Source organism: Stegostoma tigrinum, chromosome 20 (assembly GCF_030684315.1).
Source record: "Stegostoma tigrinum isolate sSteTig4 chromosome 20, sSteTig4.hap1, whole genome shotgun sequence".
Taxonomy (NCBI): Eukaryota; Metazoa; Chordata; class Chondrichthyes; order Orectolobiformes; family Stegostomatidae; genus Stegostoma; species Stegostoma tigrinum.
In genome coordinates, this window is record NC_081373.1 from 27,653,726 (window position 1) to 27,678,019 (window position 24,294).

Genomic DNA, 24,294 nt, shown 5'->3' on the forward strand with positions numbered 1-24,294 from the left:
CAGAAGTAGCTTTCAATGATTCATTTAACATCCAGTCAGATGTTACATGTAATTTTCAGAAGAGCATTTAGAACTTTTAGCTATGGACGATAGTAAAATGATTTGCATTACAGAACATGAATTATGTGAAGAAAGCTGGGGGAGCGAATTAATAGATCTTGGTTAAAAACTTGCTGAAAGTGTCAGTGAACTACCACCTTAGATAAATAATTTCATGTACAACTAGTCTGAGTTGGTATATTTTACTGCACCTGAAGAATAAGTTGTGCTTTTACTGTGTGACACAATCGCTACATAAACAAGAGAGAGCTCCAAGTCTTTACATCATTTACCCAGGATGTAGATTCACGAGCTATATTGTAATGGTTAGATTTATGATGTTTATCATTGTTTTGTAATGCTTGCATCCAGAATGTTAACATAGAATAGGTCACAATTTTGAATGTTATAGAAATCTAATCTTTTCTTTCAGCTTTGATGGTCCTTACAGATGCATATTTTAGTATGTTTTCTGTTACGAGACTGAGGCATAGTTTTCCAAGGTGACATTGGCATTTGTGTGCCACACCTCCTACTGTGTCATAGTGGTGATCTTTCTTTATGTGCACAATTTCCTGCACTTGGAAAATTACCTCCTATAGCTCAACAAAATGCAATGAAGCTGTCTGGTTTAAGCAGTTCTAGACTCTTGTTCAAGGAGTTATTCATAAAAACCATTATCAGACAAAATGACCTTTCACTTTTTCAATTCAAGACAGCTTGTAGATATATTCAGAAATAACAGGTTGTAGAGCTGGATGAACACAGCAGGCTAAGCACGATCAGAGGAGCAGGAAGGCTAATGTTTATTAATGCATATGCTAATATTTAATTGTGAATTAATCATCATACAACTCAAATACTAACTCAAAGAGACATTGGTCACTACTCAGACTTAGCTAGTCTTTCCGTTATTTCTTCTCATCACCACATTCTCCTCTGCTGCACTAAAGTAATCAAAAGATAGACGAATAGATTGGTTACAACACAGAGGATCTGTTTGGCCTGTTCAGTCTGTATTGGCCTTCTGAAGAAGCAATTCGCCCAGTGCCACCCCTCAGTTTTTCTGGTTAATGATCCAAATTCCATTTCAAAGTCTCAGTTGACCCTTTCTCCACCACAGGCAATATTGATCCTAAACACTTCCCACTTGAAGAAGTTGTTGAGCTGGATGAACACAGCAGGCCAAGCAGCAAAAGAGGAGCAGGAAAGCTGACGTTTCGGGCCTAGATCCTTCTGCAGAATCTGTTATCTCAGATTCTCCAGCATCTGCAGTTCCTACCATCTCTGAAGAAGTTGTTTCTCATTTTGACAATTAGTTTAAATATGTGCCCTCTGGTTCTCAAACTTTCCACCAATGGGAAAAGTTCTCCTTTATCTATTCTGTCCAAATCTTTCATGATGTTGAAAACCTCTACCAGATCTCCTTTCAACCTTCTCTTCTCCAAGGAAACCATTTTCAATCTTTTTATGTGAATCAAATTCGGCGTCCCTGCAGACATTCTTATAAATCTTTTCTGTATTGTTTCTACTGCCTTCACATCCACCCTAAAGTGTGGTACCCAGAACCAAATGCAATATTGCAATTAAGACCAAACCAGTATTTTAAACTGGAGGAACACAGTAGATCAGAAAGCATCAGAGGAACAGAAAATTTAATGTTTTGGGTTGGGTCCCTTCTTCAGAAGTGGGGAAGGGGAAGGGAGCTGGGAAGTAAATAGAGCGTGGAGGGATGGGGCTAGGGAAAAGTAAATGGCGTGGTGGTAGGTGGAGGCAGATAGGGGGTAATGGGGCAAAGAGAACAAAGTTGCTGTCATAGCTCAGCAGATCTGGCAGCATCTGTAAAGGAAAAAACAGAGTTTATGTTTTGTGTCCAGTGACCCTTCCTCAGAACCGTATCTCCCTCAGACCCTTAGTTAACTCTGTAGTAACTTTGTCTCCCAGTAGTCATTGCACATCGATATTTCTTCTTAATCTAACTTCCTGGTGCCTACACCTGCATTAGTTTAAACCCTCCCAAAGGCACTACTGAATCGCCCATAAGAAAATTGGTCTCAGCTTGGTTGAGATGTAACTCATTTCGGCTATAAAACCAGACAAGTTCTACTACCACTGATTCCAATGTCCAGTGAAGCTGAAGCTCTCTCTCCTGCACCATAACTTCTGCCACACATTAATCTACTCTTTCCTACTCTTTTGAATAATTTTACGCATGTGGTGCTAGGAATAATTCAGAGATTACTACATGTGAGATTCCTCTTGCTAATTTCCTATCTATTTCCCTAACTTCTGACTGTTGGAGTACATCCTTCTTTCTACCTATGGTATCCATGTGGACCGCAACAGGCAGCAGTTCACGATCCTCGCTCAGAGTATTCTGCAACTGTTCACAAATACAGGAACAGGAATAGGCCATTCGGCCCCTTAAGTCTGTTCTACCATTCAATGAAATCATGGCTGAATAGTGGCTGAACTTCATATACCTGCTTTTGGTCCGTATCCTTTAATACATTAGCTTAGCAGAAATTTATTTACCTTAGATTTAAAATTAACAACTGATACAGCATCCACCGCCATTTGTGGAAGAGAGATCCAAATACGTCTTTCTGTATAGATAGAAGGAACATCCTTGACCCCGGCACCAGAAAGGCCTCAAACTACACTCTCCAGAACATAATACTGGTTGGTCAATGAGATGCACTCAAGGACTTTTACACTGCATATCTGCCTGTTTCTTCTTGGTCACATAAACTTAAGATATCTGCCAGTGCAGCTTAAAACTATTTAGCAAAATTAATGTTAAAACAAATAGCAATCAATTGGTCCCTACTTTTACTCAGCATTAGCAACTTTGATAGTGATGCAGTGTGGGCCTACTCATTGCCTAAATCAGAATGCTAGAACAATACTGCACTTTACAAACGGCAACATTCATTGCCTCCTTTTTCTGGTGAATCGTGTCTTTTTGATCTTCTTTGTTCGAGTGGGTAATATCTAGAGTGAGGGTCAAGTTATGTAACCATGCATACCAATGTGGTTTTTCTGATATCTATACATAAAAACGATCAATACTATATCTTGACAGGCATCTTTTCCTGAAGGTATATGTTTTTTTCAAATTTTTTGTGTGACCTTTGATTAAAGATGATGGTTCGAATTGCTGTAATTTCATAGTTAATAAGGAGAACTTGAATGGTACCAATATTACAGTAAATATGGCTGGCAAACTTATTAGTTTATCTACATTTTGATTTTTTTTAGCCAAAGGCTACTGATACAGATACAATCACCTCAATAGCACCAAATGAGGAGACCACACAGGTATTGTAAAATGGTACTTGACTAAACAGAGTCAAGTGTTTGGCTGGAAATGTGCTTGGCTTGCTGCTTCTCATGTGCTAATCTTTATTCATAGTTTATAGCATTCCAGAGTTCTCCTATTTCTGCAGTTTATTAAGTGCATGCAACCCAGCATGAAGAAATGGCCCACTCACTCAAAGTATAGTAACTCTAATGCAGTGGTAAAAGCATGAGCTTGTAAGAAACAGATTTCAGTAATGCCAACTGCTACCTGCAGAGATGCATGCTAATATAATGCACAGACAATTACAAAACACACTTTAAAATGGTCTTTTCTTGTGAGCGGCATCTTTTGGATATCAGATTCACACACAGCTTTCATTCCAAATGTGGACATGTTAGGGAAACAATGAAATGAATGTTCGAGGCAAGTTGTTGGAGGCAGAAGGTAATAAGGTGATACCCCCGGGAATATGTCCAACTGATGTTGATGACCCAACACAAATCCCACAGAGAAGAAAGCACTAGGGTTGATCTGTATTCCATCCTATGTTAGCTGACCTCAACCATTGAATAAGGCTCTGTGTTTGGAAACAAAAGGAATTCAGCCAGGGGCCTAGAAATTAGGCCATGACCATTTTTGGGTGCAGGGTGGGGAGACTTGATTGCCCCTGAGTCCCACCTTCCCTGCTGCCACTACGCTGAATGATGAAACCAGGCTTTGTAACAGATACTGAGATTCAGGCAGCATTTCAGTACTGGTGATGAAACAAGAAGAGTCTTCTGGTGAAGAAGAATTCAATTTTGGGCTGCTACTGGAATTGCCATGCCTTTCAGTCACAATTTGATGCAGTACTGGGGCCTACGTCAACTCTCAGGGAAATAAAATAGGTGGCTAGAATTCCATTTCCCTTCCATTGCCAAGTGGTCTCCTATACTATCACAGGTGGGTATGATGTCAGGCAACCCACTCACTCTTTGGCCTATTAAAGCACTTGTGGCCAATTAATGGCCATTTAAGGATCTCATTTTGCCTTTGCCCTGACATTATATGCTTTTCAGTGCACGGGCTGCTCTTGGCCTGATTAGGGTTACCACCTCGGAAACATGATTGACCTCCTCTACTCTGCAAGCTGTCTCACTCCGCAGCAGTCCGAGCCTGTCTGAGTTCCATGACTCTTCTTTATTAAAACTGCTTATAGTCCCTGCAGTGGCTTTGCTTGATTTGCAGCCCTTTAAGGTAGGACTGCATACCATATTGGAGGTGGGAGTCCCTCTCTGAATCGATTCAGACAATCCTCGTAAAAGATCACTGTGGCATATTTGGGTTTAAGGTCAATATGCTGGTCACAGATGTTCTGGTCAGATTTTGGGGAATATGCCATTGCCCCAACCCTCGAAATCCAAGATTCATTGTGCTGCCATTTCAAAATGTATGCACACCTTCTCCACATCATGCCGAGGCTTTAGTGCAGTGTCAGAAAAATGGTTGCTGTCCAGACCAATTTCTGTGATTAAGTTATTGATTCTGCTTTGGTGACCCTGCTCCACAGGATGGAGATTGGATCAGATCAGCTGAAATGGACTCTCTGTGACAAAAGTTTGTCTGCCGCCAATTACTGCTTGATCTCACATATAAGTAGAATGATCAGTTAGACAATTCAGTAAGTGGTGGTAACTATTTATTGAGGCATGCCCAGTCAGGATCAACAATTACATTCAGGACAGCATTAGGAAAACAGAGCTAGTAGAGCTCTGAGCCAAACTCTCACTAAGATCTGACTGAAGACTGATGCATTGGGCTTCCAGCACATATTTCAGAAAAATGCTGACAACTTGTCTGCACTCTGGTAAATTTGTTAATAATCATTAGGTCACTCTATGAATGAGTTTGCTTTCATGGGCTGAACAGTGGAATTCAAGGCATAATGCTATGTTCTGTATATTCCACTAGAAGGCGCCCCAATACAGAATGTTTCCCTAAAACCAGCTCTGCCAAGGCCTGAACTATATTACACGTTAATTGAGCATTTCACACCAGCTTTGTGTTTTGTTTGACATGAATGGATTGTAACTGACTTATTTATGTTTAACGATGAGTGTGAATATAAATCACTTTGACTTTAATTCAGCTTGAACAAGGGAACATTCATTCCAAGATAGGAATTATGAGCTGGAGAAGGCCTCCTAGCCCCTCCAGACTGCTCCACAATTCAATAGGTTTGTGGCTGATCTGAATACTTCAAAATTCAATCAATCAAGCTCGAAAAGTTGTCACCTCTCTGGCTGTCAAGAAACAATCTAATTCTGCCTTAAATATGCTCAAAGACTGCTTTTGAGGAAGAAGCTCACAATCTTTAGTGTGGAAAAAAAATTACCATCATCTGTCTTAAATGGGAGGTCCTTCAATTGAAACAGTGGCTCTTAGTTCCAGATTGTCCCATGAGAGAGAATATTCTTTTCACATTCACTCTGTCAAGGCCACTTGGGATTTTATGTTTCAATCAAGGTGCCTCTCACTTTAACTCCAATGGATACATGCCTAACCTGTCTAACATTTCCTCATAACCCAAACTACCCATCCTAGGTATTGGTTCAGTAAAGCTTCTTCAAACCACATCCAATACATTTACATCCCTCCTTAAATAAGGATACCAATACTGTGCAGAGTATTCCAGATATGTTCTCAACAATTCTCTGTATAACGAAAGCATACCCTGCCTACTTTTGTATTCAACTCCACTCATAATAAACAGTAATATTTTATTGGTTTTCCTAATTACCTGCTGAACATATTCACTAACCTTTTGTGATTCATGCACTAAGATGCCTAGGCCCCCTCTGAATCCCAGAGCTCTACAGTCTCTCACCATATATTTTATTCCTCCTGCTGAAATGGACAGTTTCACATTTCCCAGAATATACTCTATTTGTCAGATTTTTGCCTATTAACATAACCTTTCAATATCTCTGTCTCTCATTTTACTTTATACAACTTATTTTCTGACTGATCTTCATGCCATAAGCAAATTTAGCAACTGTATTTTCAGTCCTTTCATCCAAGTCAATTATATAGATTCTAAAAATTGAGCCTGCCCACTGAGCCCAATGGCATTTTATTGCCTACACAATTATCTCCTTTAGGTACAACACATCTTACTTCTTTAAAGAACTCCAGTAAGTTATTTAAACATGATAAACCTTCCACAAAATGGTGTTGACTGCCTGATTTCTTGGAATTTTTCTAAGAGCACCAATCTCATTTCTTTATTGATAGTTTCCAACATTTTACCAATGTTAAGCTAACCAGCCTGTAGTTTCCTCCTTTCTGTCCCACTCCCATTTTGTATAAAATAATTACACTTGGTATTTTCCAATCTAATGAAATCTTATGAGAAGCGAGGGAATTTTAGAAGTTTAAAACCAATGCATTGACGGTCTCATCAGCCTCTTCTTGTAAGAGCTCAGGGTGAAGTCCATCAGGAATCAAGGACTTGCCAGTCTGCTACTCCAGTAATTTACATATTACCACTTAGCTGGTGATTGTAATTTTCCTCATGTTCTTCCCTCCTTTCCATCTCTTGATATACAACATTTTTAGGATAAGGAGCAGAATGTAATAGGGGCCTGAAATGACATGGGCTAATGGTGAGAGCTGTAACAGAACTGGATGTAAGAAGTCTGGTGATTCCTATCCTGATGTTGGGAGCAGCTTGTTGCACCTTTTAAACAGGTTCTGGTTATCGAGGCGAGTTTCTCACTAGGAATGGCTAATTTCCTATGAAGGGAATTATTGCTCAATCATCACTTTATGAACTGCACATCTCACCTAATTAATGTGGAGCTTGCTCTCCTGCACCCCACCGTGAGCAAATTAGTAACCAAAAATTTTTAACATGGAGGCCAGATTGGATCCCTGGTGGCCACAAAGAGCCCCTATGAAATTCAGCATGAAATAGTGTCTCAGACAGCATTCCATGGGCACCAGTTCCACATATACCTCAAGCACTTTGCATGCAGAAAGAGGCAGTGAGCCCATGCATTTGAGCAGGCTAGGTTTTGCGGGTGTGTAGTGGAGCAGACTGGGAATCATTAGGATGAAAGGTGCTGCTCTGAGACAGGGAGGACATTTAGAGCAAAGTTCAATGTGGTGACTCTCCACATGGAGAGTTACAGGTGGAAATGGTCTGTGAAGGCAAAAGTGAAAAGGGATATTGAAGAGTCGGGGGTCACCTGGCAACCAGATAGTGTTCATAACAAATTGCATTCCCTGCTATCACTTGTTGTGTTTAGATGCTAACCACAACTGTAAAATGGCTGGTCAACACACACAGGGTTAGCAGAGTCAGTTTGATGGGTGAAAGTGTGGGATCCATATCTGCTGGATGTTAGAGCATGAAGGGACAAATACATGAATCCCACATTTGCAAACCATTGTGACATTTAATTTGAAAGCATTTTGCTGTTCATTTGCAATGTTTACGGAATGAACATTCTAAGGTTTCAAATGCTGGTCAAAGGGTTTTTACACTATGCCACTTTGCAAGTTGGACATGGGCATGTCAATGATGCAAAAGTCAGTAACAATGAATAAAAAGGGAGGTAAAATCTGACCAAAAGCCACAAGTGACCATCAAACTTCCAAAGTTGCTTTGGGAGGCAAAGACAGCTACTGCATCACACCATCATCCTATCCACCAGCTCCTCTAGATCCTGGCCTTAGAAATCGGGAGCTCGTTTGCCTTTTTTTCTGAGGCACATTGATGGATCCTGTGACTGAATTGATGTGCAGCTGGGCTTTAAAAGTGGTGCCAGAATAGTGTGTAAGTTGGAAGCCCTCTTAAACACTTCTATCTCTCTGGTCACATGATTCCCTGAGAAACATATCTGCCAGCTCAGTTGCATAACTAATCAGGTGAAAAGCAGAAGATTGGACAAGAAACTTTTCATGAGTCATGGTGGGCTGGATGTCAATAGACAAAATTACCATCATACTTTAACAGCAAATGGGAAAATTCAACCTTGTGGTTTTTCAAATGAAAACAGGAAATGTTGGAAACACACACAGTAGGTCAGGCAACATCTGCTGAGACAGAAACATAAGGTTACCATTTTAGGTCATTGACTTTTCAAAAGAACTATTTCAAACCATTTGGGACAAACAAAAATGTTGAAAACTATTTCAGTTGTAGAAGGAATATTTTCTCATTTTTGTGGAATTGCCACATGACCTGTAAACATAATATCCTTGTTGTTAAGGAACCTAGACACTAATGAAGATGTGCACAGTCTTTAATTGTGATGGTTGATTGCAGATTTGGAAATCTTAGGCTTGCAGAATTTTACGTCACTGAGATGGTCATTTTGAAGTCTGCACTTAAAATGACAATGCAAAGTAGTGGAAATGAGCTATTACAGATTCTGTTGAGAAATACTTATAATTCTAAACTAAAGTTAGTTGTTTGTGTGATCCAGTTCATTGATCAACTAATACTTGATCAGATTCTGATTTATATACTTTCTGGGGACTTGTCAAGAAGTAGAGCAATGACTGTTCACAGAAATGTCATAAGGTACTTCAATATAAAATCAACACTTAGTGTGCACATCTTTCTTAAAAAAAATGCATCAAGCATTGAATGAGGAATAAAAGACAAGGCAAAACAGATATTAAACTGATCTTCACGCAGGACTGTTTTTGCTTATCCCAGGACACAGCTGTATTTGGTTGGGCTGGCAGAGTAGTTCAGTCTGTAATTTGATCCTTGACGCTGAAGAGATGACCTTTGGCCTGCTTCCCAGCATTCACCTGCCACAGATTGTTCTTAATCTTGTGACTCAGGAAGTTCTCTTGGAGGATATAGGTGACAAACTCTGGAGTTTGTTTTAGAAGTACTTATTGTGAAACAGTTGAAGAATTAAGGTGAGTGAACTCGCACCAGGCAAAATGTGGAGTCTGTGTTGGGACTGTGGGGTGGGTGGCTGGTTTTGGCGAGAACTGAAATATTCTATGAAATCAGAAAGTGTCAGTTTTTCGTGAAGACGGAGTGGAAGCAATTTGCTCACTCCGAGAGCAGTTTGACATGTTGTAACAACCACCATTCAGGAATGTGTAAGTATAACCAAGGAGTGGTATCTGCGGTTAATATGAACTCTACCAAGCTGGGATGTTGAACAGCACAGTTTTCTTTAAAGTTTTCTGTCTACATTCTGTGTGTTTTGATAAATATGGCTTAGCGTGTAATCAGTGATCAGCTAACTCTTGCTCAAAAGGCACATAATTCCCATGTGGGTCATGCCATTATGTAGGGAAACGTTGGAATTCACTGAAGTGCTGGGGCATGCTGTTGCTAAGGGCTATGCTGTTTGTTGCTGGGTCAGCAAGCATTTGTTGTTCAACTTAAAAAGTTCACAATAGAAAAAACTTTTCATTTAGAATAAATCATAATCATCTTACATCTAAGATAAAAATTAGCTCTAGCAGAAAGGTTATATTTCAGTTTGTGGAGTACACTCTATTGAGGTTAATCTCCCTCAAAGGCTGGGTAATTGTCAGCATTAAATCTGTGCCTTTTATTGCAGCCCTTTATGCTAAAATACATTTGGGATGCAACCACAGTGAAAACATTTAGATGCACTTGTGCAAATATGACCCAGATTCCATCATCGCTTTGCTGAACGTAGCTGCACTGTGACCTTCAAACAAACTGTAGAAATGTGATGTCTAAACATTTGTGTGTGAACATTAACATATTTATTAAATATAACCAATTTACAAGACATATTAAGAGAGGACCTGCCTGTGGCTCCAGTCCCATGTGATTTCGTGTCATCTGACATGGTTCCTTTCACGTACGGTCAGCTAATTTTAGAATAACATTATAATTAACTTTTACATTAACTATATCTCCACCCGAGTTCTATTACAGTGTCTCATGCAACTACTAACATTTAACTACAAGTATTTAACTCCTTACCTGCATTTGTCTGCCCCCAAAAGTTACTTCGGCTTGAGGCATTTATCTCCAATGCATTCCCAGTTCTCTTGAATGTGTTGGAAGCATGGGCTCCCATGTCATTGTCAGGGAGGGTGAGCAGAGTGTTGAAGTGGGATGACAGTTTCTCGGCAGAAATAATATTTCTTGAGTAGAATAATTTCCAACCAGAAGGTGGACAAACTTTCTGCGTTGTTAATATGAAACATTATGTGGACAAAATAAAACAGGCTTTTGCCTCTATTGACATCATCTGCACAAAGAATATTGGCAAAACACAGTCAAAACAAAAGTTGACATGGGAGTTGACATGCAAGCATCCAACCAGCCAGAATCCTGACGATAACAAGGTGTAGAGCTGGATGAACACAGCAGGCCAAGCAGCATCAGAGGAGCAGGAAGGCTGATGATTTGGGCCTAGACCCTTCTTCAGAAAAAGTTAAATATTCCATTAAGTTGTAATAATTTGTACATGAATCATTAGAATCAATGATACAACTTACAGCAGCCAAATTGACCGCATTTAATGGGTCATATTCCTTTTGAATTGATACATTGACTTGAAGAACAAGCTGAATGAAATGATACATGACATGCAGAAGTAAAACTGTCCAGTCTACATGTAGGATAAAATACTAGAGTTCTACAACCTACCCCAGGAACCTGGTTACAAAGTATGCTGTGAGGCAAGATCCTATGAAGTCATGAGACATAATGGAGTAAGTAGAGTTAGGATAAGCAGAAATAAGAGATAACAAGATGTAGAGCTGGATGAACACAGCAGGCCAAGCAGCATCAGAGGAGCAGGAAAGCTGACAGAAAACTGAAGAAGGGTCAAAATGTCACCACGCAAGACATTTTTCCATCCCCACCCTTGTCTACTTTCCGGAGAGACCACTCTCTCCGTGACTCCTTTGTTCGCTCAACGCTGCCCTCCAACTCCACCACACCTGGCACCTTCCCCTGCAACCACAGGAAATGCTACACTTGCCCCCACACCTCCTCCCTCACCCCTACCCCAGGCCCCAAGATGATTTTCCATATTAAGCAGAGATTCACCTGCACATCTGCCAATGTGGTATACTGTATCCATTGTACCTGGTGTGGCTTCCTCTACATTGGGGAAACCAAGTGGAGGCTTGGGGACCACTTTGCAGAACACCTCCGTTCAGTTCGCAATAAACAACTCCCCCTCCCATTCTTTAGATGACATGTCCATCATTAGCCTCCTGCAGTGCCACAATGATGCCACCCGAAGGTTGCAGGAACAGCAACTCATATTCCGCTTGGGAACCCTGCAGCCCAATGGTATCAATGTGGACTTCACCAGCTTCAAAATCTCCCTTTCCCCCACCGCATCCCAAAACCAGCCCAGTTCGTCCCCTCCCCCCACTGCATCACACAACCAGCCCAGCTCACCCCTCCCCCCACTGCATCCTAAAACCAGCCCAGCCTGTCTCTGCCTCCCTAACCCGTTCTTCCTCTCACCCATCCCTTCCTCCCACCCCAAGCCGCACCTCCATCTCCTACCTACTAACCTCATCCGACCTCCTTGAACTGTCTGTCTTTCCTGGACTGACCTATCCCCTCCCTACCTCCCCACCTATACTCTCCTCTCCACCTATCTTCTTTTCTCTCCATCTTCAGTCCACCTTCCCCTCTCTCCCTATTTATTCCAAAACCCTCACCCCATCCCCCTCTCTGAAGGGTCTAGGCTCGAAACGTCAGCTTTTGTGCCCCTGAGATGCTGCTTGGCCTGCTGTGTTCGTCCAGCTTCACACTTTATTATCTCTCTCCAAAATGTCAGCCTTCCTGCTCCTCTGACCCTGCTTGGCCTGCTGTGTTCATCTAGCTCTACACCTTGTTATTTCAGATTCTGCAGCATCTACAGTTCCTACTATCTCAAGGATAAACAGAAGCCAACTTTACTGTACTTCCAACAATGAGAGAATAGACTTCCAGGTCAGGATTGAAAAAAGATTCCTGCAAAGAACTGAGGTCAGCAGACTAATGTCAATTTGGATTACACTTACCCAAATTCCCAATGACTTCCCCCCTCCCAAAGGATCATCTTATTCATACAGGTCATCACCATCCCTTTTTTTTCATTTCCCCTACTTTTATAATCAAACTGTTCAGGGACATTATTAAGCACCTCTGGAGCAGGTGGGACTTTAACCTAGGGCGGGGGTAGGGATGCTACGACTGCACCATGACTGGCCAGCTCTACAAGATCTTGCTCTGCAAAATTAAATGAAGACTTTTGTTCCCACATCCAGGAACAGAGGGACAAAGTGGCAAGTGGGCTTGGAGGCTGCAGGGCAACCTGTGATTGACATGACCCACCACCCGCTTTTCAAAAAAATAGTTTTAAACAGCCCTTGCACTCAGGCCAGCCTGCCAATGCCTAATGTTTTACAGCAGTGGAAGTGGAACAGGCTCTTAATTGCCATTTAAGTGGGCAGTTTAGTTGCAATTACAGACCTGAGGAGGTGATCAAATGGTGCTTTTCTCTTCCTAAATGGTGAAAATCAGCTTGGGGTTAGGCAGGAAGGAGTGAGCTCACTACTAGGAATATTTTATATGCTGCATATGCTTTGTTGTAAACTTAGATTGTTAAAACTATTTGCAAGTAAATATATGTTTGTAAAACATTTATGGTTTTAAAGCCATACTATTGTAGTTTGTTATCTGTTTTGAATATTTTCAATATTAAGGATTGTATAAAGAAGTGAATGTTACAGCTAGATAGAAAAGAAGCAGGTAAGCAGACGTGGGGTTTTCAAATGAGAAGTAGAGTATAAAATAAATGACTCTAAAGCAAGGGGAGACTAGGAGCTTCGATCAAAGTATAAAGAGACAATCATAGCTAAGTTCCGTGTGAAGCATATCTATAGTTACAAAATTTTCTTTCAAGTGTTTCTAACATTTATTCTTGCTGGTTGATGATTAATCCATGTGGTTTGTTGAAGGTAAGATTCTCTGATCCTATAATTAAAACTAATTAAATCATCACAACCAGTAGCTGCCCTGTTTTCTCCAGTGCTAGCAATTGCTGAGAATAATGTATAATTGTAAATTAAATTTATATTTTATAATATGTGTTATGAAGAGGAGACATGGTTTAGTTTCATTTTTGAGCATCTTTGGAGGGTTGGAGACAAGAAGTCTGAAGGTCTGTTTTGTTTACATTCATTTTAAAGATGTTTTAAACCCTTGGGATGATCAGTTTGGTGCACACAAAATAGTAGAGGAAAAACTATGCACTTGCTTCATGACAGATATCCAATGTGTGCAGAGAAAGGCTGAACAGTCCAGAAACTCAGTTAGCCTGTGGGCAATGTTTGCAAGAGAAGGAAGAATTGGATGCTGTATTTTAGAAAACTGATGGAGTTGCTCTGAAATTAAGGAAATAGTGAGCTTAAATTGTAGTTTGTCTTAGCTATTCCAAGGAGAGACTATAGATGAAGGTTAAAAAGCATCTTGTGACTGCTTTGAAAAATCACCCAAGGGAAGCCGGTTGCAGCTGTACCAGCCTGAGTCTGAGGGAAAAAGCCTTAGTGAGGAGATATTGTTCTTCAGTGAGGTTTTGGTGTTTGTATGGCATTGTTGGGACTAAATAAACAATGTGAATCTATATACTTTTATGATGGCTATAATTAAACCATTCCAATGTTTTATCTCATGTAATATGTAATTTTTTTTCTTATTCAATATATATTTTATTATTTGTTAAATTGACATCTGTACCCTTCTGTGAATGTGTCTAGTAATTGGCCTCCACAGTTGAAAAAACAAACTTAAGATCTAATAAGGCAGGTTTCACTCTCCGATCTGCCTTATCCAGTAATAACAATAAAAATCAGAACCAAAAGTTAATTATATATCCAAATAACAAATAAAAATAGTCCTACCAAAAGAAAACATGTTAAAAACCAGAACAACCTCACATAAAATTGTATCAGAGATAATGGGAACTGCAGATGCTGGAGAATTCCAAGATAATAAAATGTGAGGCTGGATGAACACAGCAGGCCAAGCAGCATCTCAGGAGCACAAAAGCTGATGTTTCGGGCCTAGACCCTTCATCAGAGATCAGTTAGCTTTACAACACACAAATCACTCACTTTGTACCACTCATAAGAGTGAACACTGATCCCAATTTGTATTCCCAAATTAATGTCAATTAATTCCTAGTATCCACATGCCAGTAGTTAAGTGTTATCATCCTGAAAAAGTGCATGGGAAACATTTTTCCTAATTTATTTTCAAGTGTACCATAAAATTGTATCACCTGCATATGTCTTCATAAGGAAGAAGATAGCTGTTGTTTGCATGAGATCAATTAAATCATGTAAAATAGCATAAATCTTCCAGAAATCAGCAATGATGTTCTTAAACATGGATAACACAGAAAACAATATTTAGCATCACTTTGGTATAAATATCACAACTGGCTGTTGTGTACTGAAAAGTGCTTGAAGTCTATCAGTGTTTTCATTTACTGCAAATTCTATTTTTCAGTTTGTAAATGTGACTAACTGAGCACAGGAAATTAATATGTAGGGCATGTTAGGGAGTGGCTGTGGAGGGAAGAAATGAGGGTGGCGTCTTGTAATTTCTGCGTTGGTCCATTGGCATTCAAGGGTGAAACCAATTTGCAGATGTATGTTTAATGGCTCTGGCAGTCAGTGCCTCGGGGGTTTTGTAGGTAAGGGGCCAGAGTCTTTGAGCAAAGGAATTAAAATTCTATTTGTGTTTAATTGATGTTGTGCCAGATTGGACCCCCACAACTATTTAAGGGTTACATAGTGGCTCAGTGATTTAATACTGCTGCCTTACAGTGCCAAGGACCTGGGCTCAAGTCCACCCTCAAGTGACTCTCTGAGTGGAGTTTGCACTTTCTCCCGAAGCCTAGAACATATAACATAGAACGTTACAGCACAGTACAGGCCCTTTGGCTCTTGATGACTTCATAGGTTGGAGCAACAATCTGAAGCCCATCTAACCTACTGTGTTCCATTATCATCCACATGTTTATCCAACGACCATTTAAATGCCCTTAAAGTTGGTGAGTCTACTACTGTTGCAGGGAGGGCTTTCCACGCCCTTACTATTCTCTGAGTAAAGAACATACCTTTTGACATCTGTCCTTTATCTATCACCCCTCAAGTCAAAACTATGTCGCCTGGTGCTAGCCATCACCATCCGAGGAAAAACGTCTCACTATCCACCCTATCTAATCCTCTGATCATCTTGTATGCCTCTATTAAGTCGCCTCTTAACCACCTTCTCTCTAACGAAAACAGCCTCAAGTCCTCAGCCTTTCCTCATAAGATATTCCCTCCATACCAGGCAACATCCTGGTAAATCTCCTCTGCACCCTTTCCGATGCTTCCACATCCTTCCTATAATGCAGCGACCAGAACTGTACGCAATACTCCAAGTGCGGCTGCACCAGAGTTTTTACAGCTGCAACATGACCTCGTGGGTCTCAAGCTCAATCCCTCTCCCAGTAAAACTTAACACACCGTACACCTTCTGAACAACCCTATCGATCTGTGTGGCAACTTTCAGGGATCTATACACATGGATACCGAGATCCCTCTGCTCGCCCGCACTACCAAGAATCTTACCATTAGCCCAGTACTCTGTATTCCTGTTACTCCTTCCAAAGTGAATCACCTCACACTTTTTGGCATTAAACTCCCATTGCCACCTCTCAGCCCAGCTCTGCAGCTTATCTGTCCCTCTGTAACCTGCAATATTCTTCCGCACTATCCACAACTCCACCGACTTTAGTGTCATCCGCAAATTTATGAACCCATCCTTCTGTGCCCTCACCAGGTCATTTATAAAAATGACGAACAGCAGTGCCCCAAAACAGCACCTTGCGGTACACCACTAGTAATTGAATTCCAGGATGAACATTTCCCATCAGCCACCACCCTCTGTCTTCTTCCAGCTAGCCAATTTCTGATCAAAACTGCTAAACCACCCTTAATCCCATGCCTCCAAATTTTCTGCAATAATTGCCTGTGTGGGTATCATCCATGTTCTCCCACAGTTCAAAGATTTGAAGGTTAATCAATTGGCCATACTGAAATTTTCCAGTGTTCAGTCATGATTAAACTAGGTGTATTAGCCGTGGTAAATGTGGGGTTTTAGTAGGAGTATGGATCTGGGTGGGATGCTCTTCAGAGGGTTGCTGCAGGCTTGATGGGTTGAATGGACTCCTTCCGCACTAGAGTGTCGTATCGTTATTCTATGAAATTCACTTTCACCACTTATCGTGAACGATCTGGAAGGCTTATTTCAATGTTTGGGAGTTTCTGTGTTTTTAATATTGAAAGTATGATTGTAGAGTAAATGGGGAAAATGTACTTTTATCCTAGTGATATAACTGCATTTGGCTTCTTTCTGTTCAAATATAGGACATTTCAAAGTTACATAAAAAGAAGAAAGCCACCTTAAGTGGATCTCGTTCAAGTAAATACAGTAAAAATGATCAGAATGTGGATGAAGAGTTGCCAGGTTTGAAGACTGCAGGAACAGCCAGTGACCAGGCCCTTACATTGCACACACATCCTGCTTCCAGCCTTCAAGAAAATATTGCCCAGAATCTAAGGTAAGAAATGGAAATTGGGAAATCTCAATCTTGTTTGGTAGAAGTGATTTTAATTATTTTCCGTAATTTAGCAAGTGCTTTGTTTGTCAGTACTTGCTATAACAGTTGCTTTTGGCTGAACTAGTAGCAACTCTTAGCAAATAACCTGGATTCTCGGCATGCCTAGACTCTACAATAGTTTTTGTATTCGATCTTCACGAAAACACAAATTGGATCTTACTGTGCCATTTTATAAATGTAGAACAGACATTATATTGTCTGTTGTAAGGGACCAAAGTCCAATATCACAGATACCAACAAAGCACATCACAAAGCTGACTACAAAGCATCAAACCCACAATTGAATACAATCAATCAGGAGATCTCGGGCAGCTACTTAAAAGAAGATATCTGAGCCTTAAACATAAAAATGAGGAGCCTGACACCTGTTTTACATCCAATCATGCATCCTTCTTATGGAGCTGAAGGACCATTTCCCAAAATTTCACAACCTTGATTATCTATCATGTCATTGACCACTCCAGTGACTGTCCTCGGCCCTGTCCGTGAGGTAACTGGCTTGATACAAGTGCTCCTCAGATGCATCTCCGCTGCTCAGAGTTGTCTTTGAAGGCAAAACTGACTGTGACAGCTCATGCGTGAAAATGTCGCTGAGGTCTGACGCTGTTCTTTTGGAGTGCTGTTGCCAACAAGGGGTCCAGATGAATTTCTAACTCATAGTGTAAATGGAGCCCTGTACTTAGTTACATGGTAAATTCTTCCACAATGCATGCACCAGCATTAATATTTTAGTTATTGCGAGTACATTGACAATTTTACACCCTGTTTGACACTGCACGGGACTGGTGCAGGGACATGCCAAAGTGTTCTGAGGTTACTCCCTCCGCTTCACTCTGAAATCAAATTGTATTGCTCCTCTAGAACATCACTCCTGTGTTAGAAACAGTTTGAAAGCCTAATTGCTGCTTTTCTGACACTTGGTGCAAGGATTTAAAATGTTTGGCAGGATGTTTTAGGTAAGACAACCAATAGATGTAAGTATTATTATATTAATTATTGCCAGCTTTTTTAGAAATTTAATTTATAGGATGTGGATTTTGCTATCTAGGCCAGCATTTATTGTCCAACCCTAATTACTCACAGTAGTTAAAAGTTGACCATGTTGCTGTAGATTTGAAATCACATACAGACCAGGGCAGGTGCAGACTACAAAAGTGGATTAGCTCTTTTTTTATGACAATGGTCAAGGTTACATGGTCACCACTGGGCTGTTTTTTATTTTAAATTCCAGGTTTTTGAAAATTGGATTCAAATTTCACCATCTGTCGTGGTGAGATCAAACCCATGAGCATTAACCTGGAGTCCTGGCCCAGTGAGATTCCACTAAACCATCCCCTTCCCATGATAACGTCAAATCAAGCTCCGAGGCTATGAACTTCTTTGTCGGAGCTTTAAACGTTGGAATACTGGGGATAATTTTCAGCTTAGACTCTTCAGTGAGGATCATTTGTCTAATTACAGAAGGCAATAAAAATGAATGGCTGAGCTACCTTATTAGTCAGGTAACTTCCAAAATCCTGAAGTTTAAAATTGCCCCCATAGTCTCAAAGCCCCTCTGGTAAATGACAGGAAGCTTTATCAACACAGTATTAAGTTATGAATAAAAGTGAACTGTTACACCGCTGCCACAAATCAACCCCCCAGTCACCTCTACTTAACGTTTTCCTTTGAACACTCGTGAACACTTTCCTTCTGGTGATCATCAGATAATTGAGTTAAATGTTGTGTTGGAAATGGAGGAATGCAAAACAGCTACTAAGAATCAATTTAGGAAAGGCTGACTTCAATGCAAAGGGACAGAGACAATCCACAAAAATACTGGAAATATCTGTAAATGGAATGTTAAAAGAAAGAGGCAATGTGGACCCTGGAGAAAACTGATATACTTCAGTCTTCAAAGATGATTAGTAAACAGCAGACATGTTGAAATGATTACTTGTATCAATACGTTAAAGGAAGTGATCAGCATGCCAAAAATGTGAGGAGTCATAAAGTTGTACAGCATGGAAACTGCTCCTTTGGTCCAGTCCGTCCATGCCAACCAAGTTTCCCCTGACAAAATTAGTCCCATTTGCCTGCTCTTGGCCTTCATCCTTCTAAACCTTGTCATGTACCTATCTAATTGTGTCTTAAATGTTATTACTGTACCTGCATCTACCATTTCCTCTGGTGGTTCATTCCACACGGGAACCATCCCCTGTGTGAAAAAGTTGCCCCTCTGGTTCCTTTTAAATCTTTCTCCTGTCACTCTAAAATTAAGCTTACTAGTTTTGAACTACAAACCATTGGGGAAAGGTCTTTTGATGTTCACTTTAACTATGGCCGTCATGACTTTATAAACCTCAATAAGGTCACCCCCTCAACTTTCTATGCTCCAGTGAAAATGTCCCAGCTTACCCAGCCTGTCCTGATAACTCAAACTGTCCATTCTCAGGAACATCATTATAAATCGTTTCTGCACCCTCTCCGATTTAATAATGTCTTTCCTATCTCCGGGTGACCAGAACTATACATAGTCCCAACAGTGGCCTCACCAACGTCCTGTCCAACCTCAACATGATGTCCAATTGTGCAAGTTGCTTTGCCATTTCAGAAAGGTGAGAGAGAAACCAGGGCATCGTATACCAGTTAACCTAATATTTGTTAAATTTTTTGAAGAGGTCACTGTAGTAGTTATTGAGATAATGGATTTTTTTTTAATATAAGCTACCACAAAGTGTTTGACAATTTCTCATTAAGAAACTATTAGCTAAAATTGAAACTCATTGAATTGAAAATGTATCATTGACCGGTTAGGAAATCGATTAAGCATCTGGAAATAGAGAGCAGGGATAATTGACAAGTACTCTAATTCACAGGATATGGTTAGTCATGTCCTGCAAGATTCTGTATGATGGTCTTAATTGTTAAACATTTACAAATGACATGGATGTTGAGAAAGAAAACCACATATTCAATTTTATCAATGACACAAAGATGAACTTTGATGCATAAAATTGATAAAAAATAATGAGTTAAGAAGACTTTCATTTTTATCACCCTTTTCACAAACTGAATATCTCAATGCTTTAGAGACAATAAAGGTTCTTTTGAAGTAGTCAGTATTGTAGTGTAGGAGACATGGCAGCTAATTTGCACTCAGCAAATTCCCAAAGAAGAGCAACATGCTCATGATCAGATAACCTGTTGTTATTCCATTGTTAATTGAGGGATACATATTAGCCAGGAGACAAAACAAATTCACCTAAAATAAAAACATAAATGCAGCAGGTCTGGCAGTATCTATGGAAAGAGAACAAAGCTAACTTTTAGTCTGTTATCACTTCAGAGCTGGTAACTCCTCTTCGAAATAACACAATGGCTTCTCTTCCTTCCATTTGAACAGGCACGTCACCTCAATTTTTAACCCCATCCGAGAGACAGTACCACTAATAATGCAGCATTCTGTCAGTTCTCCATTGAAGTGCCAGCTTAGATTTTTGTCCTGAAACTCTGACGTGGACTTGAACTGGAATCTTGTGGCTCAAAAGGAATTTGCAGAATTTTCATGCAGAGAGAAGTTAGGATCTGAGGGCTACGGATCAAGCACTGTAAAGACGGTTTAAGCTGGGTAATTCTTCTGACTGGCACAAAGCATATGGGCTGAATGCTGTCCTTCTGTGCTGTTAAAATTTTCTCTAGTTCTGGTAGACCTTAATTTTTTTTTCTTCACTTGTAATGGATATGTTATAGAATCCGTACGCTCTTGTAAACACTGATTATTATTTATTTCAACAATTGTTTCTTTATCAATTTTATCTTATTGATTAGTCATGAAAGTGAAAGCATTCCAGCAGATCTTCAGGTAAAGTTCTGTGCCTCTATTCAGACTACAGGTGGACCTGTTGATCCTGGGTATGTAAGCTAGTTGCTTGGGTGTGTGGTTTGACAAATTAAATAACGCATGGATCTTCTACAGAGTTTGCCTAGTTTTTAGATTAATTTGAGTCTCTTAAATTGCGATTGATCCTCATTGCTGGAATATCACTTTGATTGCATTACGTTAGATTGCATTACTTTGTGCATGAGCATTCTGGAGTGTAGTTTGTGTATGTAAGTATAAAAGCATAAGAATTGAAAATAACTTCTCTTGAAAGGAAAAATAGTAACTTAATTTTGGAAATGTAAATGTGTAGTTTCGCTAAAGTAGAATTATGTTGACTGAATCTATGGGGATTGCAGAAATATATTTGTTACATCAGGCTGGGTACAGTGTGAATGAGCAGCTACATTAATCATTACCATGTACTGTTTACGTGATGAAATTGAGAGATAGGCAGCTGAACTGAAGGACTTGTTTCTATAGTAAAGTGCACATCTACGGGCAATATTGTGGCAAGAAAGAGTGGAGCCTGTCATCTTTCATTTTGAGTGATGGACAGTTCTTTATACAGGCCACTTTGTTCCCATTTTCATACCAGCAGCCTGGGGTCAGTGACATTATAATGTATGACATTTTGCATGACATCACTTTGTTTTCAGCTATACAGTCAGTTTTGAGCAGGAACCTTTGTGTCAGCATTTAGCATACTTAGACAGCGTGATAGATTACCACAGAACATGAAAACTGCAGCTTTTATTACTTCAGTTCTTTGGGACATGGAGACACTCCAAAGGGTCACTGAAGAGATTTCTGAGGATGTTGTCAGAAATGACAAATTTTAGCTTTGAAGTAAGTTTTGGCAAGTTGGCGTTGTTTTCTTTGGAATAGAAGAAGCTGATGGGGAATTTAACTGAGGTGTATAAAATGAAGGCTCCAGACAAAGTAGATAAGAAGGACTGAGGTTTCTTAGCAAAGAGGTCATACAATTGAAAATTGCAAAGTTTAGATGGGAGTTCAAGAGTAAAATCTTCCCACTGAGAGAGTGGTGGGTATCTTTAACTGACTCTGAAAAGGTAGAAGCCCCGGGTACATTATTTGAAAAGCCTGAATGTGGTCTTGCAGTGCTGTAACATGTCGGGCCATGGACCACAAACTGAGATGTAGGGTTAGGCTGGATCAATCTTCAGTCAAATATAAAGGGCCAAGTGGCTTCCTTCTATGAGAAACCACCTATACATTAATGTGCAAATATTTCATTTTATAGTGAGGATGATATTATAATCTCTAATTATGCAAAAGACTGAATAGAGCATAATGTGTGATCAACTTAGCCGAGCTGAAATAACCTGAATAAGTGCTAGGGCTGTCTCTTGTGGAAGGTTCACATCGAAGCCACTACCAGCATTGTTCTCACTTAAAATAAAAGCAAAGATGGAAAGTTCCAAATTAAAGTTATGACCCTTCAATTTCTATTGATTTCATGTTTTAATGTTCGCTTTTATTCATTGTTTTCAGCTTATGTAGGCAGGTGCAGTAGGCACAATGCAAAGAATTCACAACTCGGTTTCAAATCCAGCTTGCAACGGATTCTACTCTACCTGTCTAATTGCATTAGTAGGAAGGCAGAAACAATTTCATGCTCACTGATCATCTTCATTGTTTTTGCAAGTTCCCACTGAAGAAGCAGTACATTCACATTGCTGTCAGCCCATAGATATCACTGGGAAGCAACCCAGCAAAATGATATCCACCTAGCCTGTGCATCTTTGGACTGTTGGAGGAAACCAGAACTCTGAGGAAACCCCCACAGACAGTCTCCCGAAGTTCGAATTGAACCGGAATCCCTGGCGCTGTGAGGCAGCAATGCTAACCACTGAGCCGCCGTGCCATCTATAACTAGTGGTTCCACTAAATCTGCTGCCACTTTGTTTAAGATCCTAGGATATACATCATCAGGCCCTGGGGACCTGCCTGCTTTCAGTCCCAATAGCATGCGGTGGTGCCCATTGTTTGTGTCCTGAACTGCTGTTTGATGCTGAGGTACACACTGCGGCATAATTCTCCCCTTGTCTGCGTGGGTTTCCTCCTGGTGCTCTGGTTTTGTCCTACGGTCCAAAGATGTGCAAGTCAGGTGGATTGGCCACGCTAAATTGTCCATAGTGTTCAGGAATGTGCAGGCTAGGTGGATTAGCCGTGGGAAATGTGGGATTACAGGGATTGTGTGGGATGAATGGGATACTGATTAGAGGTTCAGCATAGACTTGATGGGTCAAATGGCCTACTTCCACATGAGGGATTCTATGATAACTCATTGGAATACAAGGAAACTAGAGAGCATTCTATTTAAGAAAAAGGTTTAACTGCAAATTTTCGCATCAGACTGCAAATCAACAAGTCTTGGTTTACTTGAGTCTTTTCGTGCCATGGCATTCTCATTTCCATTATAGCTCTTTTTGAACACAGCTTTGTCAGCTTTCTGCAGAGGTGCTGTCTTTTCCTGAATCCAGTGAATTGAACTAAGACAGATTTTCTTAATTTTTTAGTCTTATTTTCTTATCTATGCTTTCTATTATTAATATAGGTGCCTTGGAATGATAACTTACACTTTCACCACTTTTTAAAAAGTGACAATGAATTACTATCCTGTTCCATGATTTTCAAGTATTAGGTCTGCTGCAAGTGAAGTTATCTAAGGGTACAAAGATTGTGATCAGATAGGTAATGGGCTGAGAAGTGGCAGATGGAGTTTCATTTAGATAAATGTGTGGTATTGTATCTTGGTAAGGTAATTGAGGTTTGTTGGCTCGCCGAGCTGGTTTGTTGTTTCACAGACGTTACCATGCTGGATAACATCCTCAGTGCAGCCTCCGATGAAGTGTCGGTGTGTTTTCCTGCCTAGTTTTTAAACTCTGGGGTCCGTTGAGATGGATTGCCTCACTTCCGGTTTTCTTTCATCGTTCAGTGTACGAGGGTTCAAGTTCTATGTGTTTATTAATAGCATGCTTCGTGGAGCGCCAGGTTTCTAGGAATTGCCGTGCCTGTCTTTGCTTTGCTTGTCTCAGGATTTTGGTGCTGTTCCAGTTGTGAATTGGTGGTTCTCCTTGTCCGTGGTAAAGTAAATCAGGACAGGACTTAGGCAGTTAATGGTAGGGCCATGGGGAGTGTTGTTGAACAGAGGGACCTAGGGGAGTAGATTTATAGTTCCTTGAAAGTGGCATCGCATGTCGACAGAGTGGTGAAGAAGGCATTTGGCGGACTTGCCTTTATTGGTAAGTGCATTGGGTATACAAATTGGCCTGTCATGTTGCACCGGTACAAGGTATTGATCAGGCTGCTTTTGGAATACAGTGTACAATCTTCATCCCCCTACTGTAGAAACAATGTTAAACTAGAAAAGATGCAGAAAACAT

The 24,294-nt window shown here is 40.3% G+C and overlaps 1 protein-coding gene across 3 annotated transcripts in view; it reads left to right on the top strand.

The window, feature by feature from the left end:
• The window catches only part of LOC125461914 (uncharacterized), a 234,408-nt gene that overhangs the window by 13,521 nt on the left and 196,593 nt on the right, over positions 1 to 24,294 (top strand). For all 3 annotated transcript variants that reach the window (XM_059653064.1, XM_059653065.1, XM_059653066.1), the window contains exons 3-5: positions 3,301 to 3,360; positions 16,769 to 16,962; positions 20,833 to 20,916. In XM_059653064.1, coding sequence (XP_059509047.1) covers positions 3,301 to 3,360; positions 16,769 to 16,962; positions 20,833 to 20,916 — 338 coding nt within the window. The remainder of the gene's footprint in view (positions 1 to 3,300; positions 3,361 to 16,768; positions 16,963 to 20,832; positions 20,917 to 24,294) is intronic.